The sequence below is a fragment of the Lates calcarifer genome, linkage group LG1 (assembly GCF_001640805.2).
Source record: "Lates calcarifer isolate ASB-BC8 linkage group LG1, TLL_Latcal_v3, whole genome shotgun sequence".
NCBI classification, from domain to species: domain Eukaryota; kingdom Metazoa; phylum Chordata; class Actinopteri; family Centropomidae; genus Lates; species Lates calcarifer.
The window spans coordinates 15,026,135-15,035,373 of NC_066833.1; the positions used below are offsets into that span (position 1 = coordinate 15,026,135).

Here is a 9,239-nt window from a genome sequence, read left to right on the forward strand (position 1 = left end):
CTGTCTTGGATCTTTGCTGTCGCTGATTTTTGTAGCACACTGAAATGACTGGGAACCGATAGCAAGCATATAAATTTGTTTTGTAAGCAAACTGTAGTCAAAAGGCTAAAACATGCAAAACTATCAGCACAGTCCTTTAATTGCAGCTGTGTTTGTAACATTTAGCCCTCAGAGCTTTTAGCTCTTCATTTGGGATTGGGTTGGCTTGTGATGGCTTGCAGCCCATTTATCCTTGTGGGCTGTCAGCTCTAACTGGAGTGCTATTGATCTGATGAGGTGTACGGACTCGCCTCAGTGGTCTACACAGATTGGCAGGCTCGTCTCAGCCGGCCAACCATGTGACCGCTGGGCCAGTGGTGCAGGAGAAACGAGGGATGGGGCAGGAGAGCATGTGTCTTCTCCTCATGTTACGTGCATGTCAGTCCAGACCTTTTCTTCTCGATTTCTCCATTTCTTTTCTGGTGCTGCCTGTGGTTCCCTGTCGTCCAGTTCTGCTTGTCCCAACGATGCATGGTGGAGACAGACGGCTGTTTCTCTGTCTCTTCTTTTAACAGGCTTTACCCTGCATACTGTATGTCAATAACATGCTTTTTTTTTCTAACTCAGTTTATCATCTTCTTCCCTTCCAGCTTTCAAACAAACAAGGTCACAAATGGACTAAAATTCTACTAAATTATCACCAGATATTATGTTTTTATGATTGTTTAATATATATTGGATAAGGCTCCCTGATCAGGCATGTTATTGAACTCATACTAAACAAACAGCTAGTCTGATTTTAGTCAATCTGCATTACATCAGATCGTCAGAGCTCAAGGTCATGTTGTACTGTATCGAATTGTTCTCCTGTCTGGACTGTAATGAGTGAGCTAATTAAGCAGCACGCTCTGTTGAGTGTGAGTGTTAGTGCTGGTCTGCTAGAATTAACTAATTTAGCCTCCTCTTCTGCATTATTTATAAACACACTGTTATTATTGTTATTGCTCAGATTAATTAGAATTTGTCGCAGGCCAGTTGACATCACGGTTAACAAGAAGGAGCAGCAATGGTTTCCCTTTCTCTGGATTACACTGAAATGTTGTCAAGTTTAGTTTGTACATTACTATTAATATCAGTTGGCTTATGAGTATGAGACGTTAAAAAACTGAATATACCCCACAGAGTTTATAGCAAAAGAGTTAAAAGTTTCATCACAGTTCAATTATCAGATGTGTCAGCATAACTTTGTCACCTGCCTCGCTCACTTTTCCATTTCGTCTGCCGGGCTTTCTTTCTCTGTCTGTTCGTGCGTGTTCATGTTCAGATGCTGACGGTATGAGCGCTGGGGAGGATTCCTTCAACATCAACGACCCAGACGAGGGTTTCTCCTCTGGGGCCTCCAACAGCAGCCAGCCCAGCGGCACCAAGGTGGGCGGCAGTGTGGGGCAGAGGGGCGGCAGCCTCAACAGCAGCAGCAGCAGCATCAAGAAAGCCATCACAGCCCGGCTGTCTCGGGACAAGGAGAGGGAGAGGGAACGGGAGAGGGAGAAGGAGCAGGAGAGGGAGCGAGAGAAGGCAGCAGAAAAACAGGCGGAATTATCTGCGGATCACCAGGCTGCCGTGAGGAGGCATCACCAGAGGCAGCAGTCGCCCCCAGCCAGCATCACCTTGGATGCCATCCAGCTGAGCCCCATAAAGAAGCACCTGAGCTTCCCTGTGGGGCCCACGCTAGTGCGGACTGGCAGCACCTCCTCCAGCAAGTCCTTTGACTGCATGAATTTCAGTGTGAACGGAGGTGAGGACGAGCGAGAGGAGGGTTTGGGAGGCTCAGACAAGGAAGGGGGGCTCCCGGTAAGCGGCTCCCACCGCCACTCCACCATTAGCCTGCAAGAGGAGCACCTCATCAGGCCAGAGGACGCCCAGGACCTCCTGTCTCCCGGAGCTCCTCTCACCAAGCAGTCCCGCTCCCCCAGCTTCAACATGCAGATCATATCACAGGTCTAACATGCGGTGCACTGCAGGGCATGGTAGACACACACACCAACACACACACACACACACACACCACACACCACACACACACACCACACACACACACACACACATACACACACTCATAACACACATACTCATGCAGTTTTTCTCTGCGACTCCCAACTACGACAACTTCTGTCTACCTATCCGTGTCGGTGTGTGTGTGTGTGTGTGTGTGTGTGTGTGCAGGAACACATTTTCAGATCTCAAGAGTTGCGTCTCCACCCTAACATCCATTAAACTTACAATCATGACCTGCAGTTACAGAGAATGCAACCAGAGAAAAGTAGTAGATCATGACTGCCCATTGCTGTTAACTACAGTTGAGTGTAAAAGAGTCCAGCATGTCACTGCATCCTCCGCTCTGACTAAGCTGAGCATTCCACACACAAACTCTCCTCAAAGGGAGGAAACGTTGAGAGAAAAGTCGTAAGGATGCCATGCTAGCTGTAGGGGATATGACATTTCAGATTTTTTTGAGTTCCTGACTGAATCAGTCAATATGAATCAGCAATAACACTTACCGTCGCTCATGTGGAGAAGAGTTGGGATTATTGCTCTTTCTCTTCATTCCTTTCCTTTCATTCCCGGGCTCACGTGCAATCGTTCTTGCTGATAATCCTCCTTGTTAATTAGACAGAAATGATTTTATGGGAAAAAAGAAATCTTTGAATGTTTTTGTTTTGTTTTTTTTTAATCACAGTCCAAAGAAGGTAGCATTTGTTTTGTTTCATTTTTCTTCACTTTGACAATGATTTTGTAGAAATCAGTCAAGACCCAAGTGATTTTTGAGCCCATGACCCTCATTTTATTCTGTAATTATTATAATAATACTTCTCTGATTTGATCTGTAAAATCAATCTTTTAAGATTGTTATAAAACCAAACTGGAATGTGGTAAGGATTTGTCTCGCCCCAGGCCTTTAACTGGACAAATTATGAAGAAATCACTACTGTGCAGCTACAAGAGGAAAGAATTTGTCTTGTGACTTGATTTAAAATCTGAAGGCAAATCTTGTGGAAGAACTGGATTAAAACATTGTAGACAGTGCAGGTTTGTGTGTGAAGCTTAAGGCAATGACTGTATTTTATACTGGATTGTTATTCTGGTTTAAACCATTTAATGGGTCCTTCCTTCTGAAAGCACTTGTTGGTGTTTGTCCGTCTGTGTTGAGGCTTGTGTGTGGTGTCATTTCTGAGCTGGTGAATTACTGCCCACTGGAGGCTTGTACTAGTCACTGCGCATCAGCAGCCACCATGACGGTCGTCACGAGTTTTGTGCTCTGATTGGATGCTCATGAAATATTTTGTTCTACCTCATTGTGTGTTCACCTGCCACTCAGACACCTGTCTCCCAATCAGATGCAGGATTCAAAGACCCCATTAGGTTTGAAACTGGAGCACTCGACCAGAGGATTCTATACTAGTGGGGACCGATATGGTTTCACACTGCAACTGTAATGACACTGTAAAATCTGTGTGTGTACATGTGAGGAGTTGTGACTGAATATCTGGGCCTTGCATTTCAGTTCAATCACATCATGCACAAAATCTAGCTGCAAAACAAGAACACGACTGTCTTCAGGTTTTCATACTTTCTGTCATATATCAAACAACAACACTGGGAATAACCTGATTATTTTAGTTCCCTAGAAATGTCCTGCTTATCTTTTTTTTTTTTTTTTTTTGGTAATGATTTTCGAAGTGCAATTTTTTTTTTTATCCCCATGTGCATGGAGTTGGATCTTCTTTGCTGTTAAATGCCTGCATCTGCGCACAGTGCTAGCTAGCCTTGTGTAGTGCTCCCCTGCCCAGACTGAGTGATTTTAACACAGTGTGCTTGTCTGCATGTTTAGTGCCCTGCAAGCACTGCTGTTTCTGATGCATGAAACAGCCCAACGAGCCAAACCCAAGTCTCGTCTTTGCCAGATGTGCCAATACACATCCTCTCCTTAAGGATTTTATTTTATTTTTTTGCTTGGGTGTCTTAAGTTAAAATGCCTCTTTTTTCTGTTAAATTGTCTTATTGTAAAGTTAAGGCACAACAAAAGGGATGTTTGGAGGTATGGCTCAGTGTGCCCTTAGATGCAGCTTCACTTTTTTTGCCATGCATTTTCTTTTGGAGTGTGTGCAACACACTGTACTTTCACAATCATGTACTAAGCTTTGCTGTTCATGTGTATAAACAGTATAGTATGCGTCTTTGAACTGTAGATGTCAGCTGTTGTATTTGCATTTCCCATGTCTTACTCACGTGCGTGTTGAAAACGAGGATGAATGATTAATGTATATAAAAGCCAGTTCAGTCTGCAGTGCAAATCTCACACACTCATGCTCCCGTTGTGCTGGAAACCCTCACAGCTGCTGCTCCCAGTCCCAGAGTGAGTCCTGTGTGCGCTTTAGCCTTAAACATTTCAGGCCAAAAAAGAAGAAGAAAAAAAAGCCTCAGTTCTTTGGCCTCACGACGCTCCTCCTCCTCCTCTTCCTCCTCCTGCTGGACTGGACTGTTGAGGAAGAAGAGGGAGAAGAGAGGAGTGTAGCTACAGTTCGCACTCTCACCTGGTCTGTCTGCTGTCATCCCTGTGCTGTGTGGCTCTCAACAAGCCATTGTTCCCATTTTGCTGTATTTTGCTGTGAGTTGTGAGTGGCATCTTTTTGCTGTTTTAAAACTGTTGACGTGTTCATGTCATTAATATGAGTGCCCCTGACCGAGATTACCAGCAGCCATGTTGGTACTGTATGTTGACTTAGAGTAATTCCCTCAGTGTCTGGTGTTATTTGCATGTGATCAGGGCGGGAAATGAACACCGGCCAGCAAACGTCAATAAAACTGGGCTGTGGCTGATGTAATTTTATCTTCCGTTCATTTTGGCAGAATTATAAGCTCAGAAATCCTCACTAAGTCCACATACATTTCAAAAAAAGATAATCTCTTTTTGTTGGTGACAGTGTCTTGTTAAATTTGTTCTCGGCCAGCCAGTACTGCTGGTGGGTGACGTTCATTTCCTGTCCTGCATGTGATAACTGTGGGCTTTGTTTTCATACAGTATAATGCACTTTAATCCATCCACCTCTCTCCTCAAGATAGTTATTGAAAAGATATATATAGATGTGCAAATGTGTATACACTCAATGCAGGGTTCTAGTCTCTTTAAAGTAGTACTTCTATGTGATGTCACATCCAACACAATGCTATTTTTGTTAGTCTAAGGGTACAGCTTTTTTTTTTTTTTTTCCTTTTTGAAACCAAAAAATAAAAAAATAAAAAAAGTTACGGGGTCTGGAAGGTCTCAGGAGTTTATCAAAATGCCACATTTTAAAAATGGCAGCACCAAAATTTCTGTTTTTGAGGTCAGAATTGATTCTATGCAACATTTTTTCCCCCTTTTTTTCCCCTTTTCTTTCATTTTTGGTATACAGGCTTTCACTGATCCTTGTCGGGCGGGATGGGGAAGATGCATTTAAGCTGATTTTTACGGTGCAAGTCCTCAACAGTATCCCCCCATTCAGCGATTCTGTTTATACACCCTGTTGTGGTGCTACAGAGTAAAGGACCTCTCTCATGTGAGTGAAATAAGAGGACCATCCATTTGTCATCTGACTGCCCTCACAGAGAGAAAGCCACAACTGGACTTCTGGTGCATGTTGAGCCCGTCTGTCAGTTTGCTGCTCTGTGGCTCAAAGACGTCAGTCGATGTATGAAATGTAAAACAGATTATCAGTGATGAATCTATTATAGATGCTTCGAGGGAAGCCGCTGTAAGATGTGATAACACTGTACTGTTGATGTTGTATAAATGGAGAGAAAGACTTATTTTAAATCCTGTAAATAAATGTACAAAGGTGAGAGCAAGATAAATATAAAAAAACTGAAGATCAGTCTGATATGTAGAGAGAAATTAATCTGTATATTGTTGAATAAATATTGTGCCGTAAGGGATCCGAGTGTCTGTCTGCTTTGTGTGTGGAAGTGGTTCAATATGATACTGCTCAGTTTATGAATGAGCTCAGTGTACATAATATATAGACCAACATATTGGTCTTATATAATATGTACCAGTTCATACTGGATTGTTATTCTGGTTTAAACTTGATATTGGTTAATGAGATAATTAATGAGTATAAGAGGCAATATACATCACATGATATTTGATCCATTAAATGTAACACCAGAAGTGTTATAGTAAGGTTTGATCACATCTCTCACTCAGGGTTGTTTATCTTTTTTTGATAAGTTCTGACTGTTTACCACAGCCTAAGTCAAAATCACATCTCACTGTAAAAAGATGTATAATCTGAGCAAAACAAGTTTGTTAGTAGCTGCGATCAGCAGTAGTGTGCTGACATCTGGTGCTGGAAATACAGTACTGCTTCGTAATAACAACCAGAATTCATGTTACATATACATCTACTATAATTCAGTACCTCATTAACAACCTGTTTTATCTTGACTCTACTAAAAGGCGATAGACAGGAAAAATGTCATTTAGTTAAATATCTTCCATGACTACAGAAACAAATTTTAATTTCCTTTCCATTCTGTCAGTTAATTTGTGTTTTGCCACATTGATTTGAGCTCAAAAACTCAAAATCTGAACTCATCTGACTCAAGTTTCCTGTGAATGGACTCACCTCCTAAATCTCTGACCTCCACAGCAGGGTGGGCCCCAGACCTTGACCCCTTTAACCACAAACTTTTACAGCAGGGAGTTAACTTTATAGAGTCAAACATTAAAATTATTAAACCAAAGACCTACGTAATTGTTTTGCTCTAAAGTAACTGCATATTTACCAAAGACCTGGGCATCACATTAGAGGATATCTGACACCACTTTTATAATAATAGTATGTATGTGAGTGTATGAGTGTGAGTGATGGCCAAAATAAAAGGTCACACTTTCTGGTGACATTTTGTACTGTAGTTTATGTGTGAAGTTTGCTGTGGCAACAGTGTTTATAGTTTGGAATTGTACCATGCACCATGTTCACCATCTCAGTTTAGCATGGTAGCATGCTAACATTACAAATTAAAAGTTTGACCTGGTAGCAGTGCCTGATTAAAAGTCAGGGGATCACCAAAGTTTTTTGGTGTATAAGCAATTCACTCTGAGGGAGAAATTAATGCCTGAACCAAATCTTTTCTTAATAGCTGACAGCCCCATGGTAAAGTCCATTTAGTAGCTTTTGATTGTACCACACCACTTTCATCAGCAGATTGAGTCATGATGTTCAAATTCTCATTTTCTCTGAGCTCTATCAGGACTTGAATGAACTTTCAACCTCATCCTCAGAATATGTTTGCAAATACCGTCTTTCCAGTTTTAATGACGAACAATCACCTCCTGAAAACCAACCAGTGCTCCACTCAGTAACTAGATCCCTATAGTTGAATACTCTGGAGGTGTCACCCGGCAACTAGTGTTGTAATGCCCAGAAAACGACATGCAACACAGCACTTCCACTCACCCTGATAGCGACACCAGAAACGACTTCATGTTGTGGTTGTCATTTGTCCAGGTGAAAGGAGGATCTGAAGACAGTAAAAGGGGTAAAGTTATCTATGACATAGCATTTCTGAAATGTTAATTTATGTTAATATTTTCAAAAATGAGTGAGTTTTCTTGTGTTCTGCCTGGAATCTGAAAATACTGGAAGTAAAATGATTAAAAATTTTGCTCTCACTCGTGTGTCAAGCTTACATTATCAAATCTCAATGTATATTTCTCTGAAGACTGACGGGGGACAAGTTACTGTTTACGGAGGGTGGAGCCATTTAACAGTGTAACACAACAAGGCAATTACACCCTCTCTGCCCAGCTAAGTAGTAATGAAGGATTTATTGCCACTGAAGGACATGATAACTGAATCAGCCAGTTAGTGTTAGTGTCTTGGTCCTTAATTTGAAATCCATTAGCCAGAGTTGAGAGTTTCTTCTTCAGTTCCACAGGCTTCAGTGGAGGAAGTAGAGATAATGGAACAGGTCATGTGTCAGTGAGATAAAGGCATATGTCAGAATACTAAAGTCCCAGCCTCTGCAGGTTGTAGAGATTAGGAGTCCATCACTGACTTGTTCAGAGCAGGCTTGAACCTGATATTAAATGCTTTTTTTTCTTACCTCCTCAGAAATGCTGCCTAAATCTGAAAACAAGATTCATCCAGAGCAAATGATCAAGCAGCTGCAGCAGACCAAACTTGGACTAAATCAAGCTGTTTCACGTTTTAAAAAGGTGAGTGTTTGCCTGTTACATTTTTCTTTTTGCTTGATTGTATTAATACCGATTTACCACAGTGAGAATCAAGTGGTAAATTCATTAGCTGTTACCAACTGGTTACTTCTACAAACCCCATTACAATTGTTACTGCACCTACACAAAATAAGTAATCCCTGCCTGATGATAATGTAATATGGATGAACCACAGACAAAAGATAAAATAAATCCACTTCATATATAAAGGCCTGTGGGGAATATAAAAGCTGGTTTGTGAAGAGGCATGTTGTGCCATTTTGTGGGATAGATATGACTTGATATGACTTGCATTTTGTTTAGCATTAAGACATCTTGTCTGATACATTTACTATACTGAAATCATTTACTGAAGTAAAAGTAGTGATACCACACCATAAAGAGGCTCATTACAAGAAAAAGTCATGCACTCACTATTTTACTTCAGTAAAAGTACATAAGTAGCAGCAAAAGTACTTTAAGTATCAAAAGTAAAAGTACTCATTATGAAGACCGGTATCTGTGAGCATCATATTACTATGTTACTGTATCTTTATTGATGATTTATTAATATATAAAGCAGTATTTTAATATTGTAGTTTGTGAATGTGGCGATAATTTGAACTACTTCATATACAGTTGGTGCTTTTATAGTAATGTAAAGTATTTTATAAACTGATGATATGTTATATATGTAAAATATTCATCTGCATAGTAAAGTAGTTAAATAAATGTAGTAAATAAAGAGTATTACAGTATCAGTTAAAGCACCTCAAAGCTGCAGTTAGGTACTTGTACTAGTTGTAGCTCCTTTTCACTGCTGGTTATTTGTGTCATTTTGTGTAAAACTTGTAAAACTATATCCCTTACTTACAAGTACAGTAAATTCTTTTGATTTTATGTGATCAGTCAAATACAAACTGCATCTTAAAAAATAATGTTTTTCATGCTGCTGTGGCATGTAAATGATCCACTCTCTGTAATGCAGTGATTTATTGATCCA

At 40.7% G+C, this 9,239-nt stretch overlaps 1 protein-coding gene across 3 annotated transcripts in view; it reads left to right on the forward strand.

Moving 5' to 3' along the window:
* The window catches only part of LOC108880450 (protein FAM126B), a 37,234-nt gene extending 35,196 nt beyond the window's left edge, over positions 1 to 2,038 (forward strand). For all 3 annotated transcript variants that reach the window (XM_018671979.2, XM_018671977.2, XM_018671980.2), the window contains one exon: positions 1,304 to 2,038. In XM_018671979.2, the coding sequence (XP_018527495.1) occupies positions 1,304 to 1,983 (680 nt within the window). In that variant the 3' untranslated portion in view covers positions 1,984 to 2,038. The remainder of the gene's footprint in view (positions 1 to 1,303) is intronic.
* Positions 2,039 to 9,239: the final 7,201 nt, after the last annotated feature.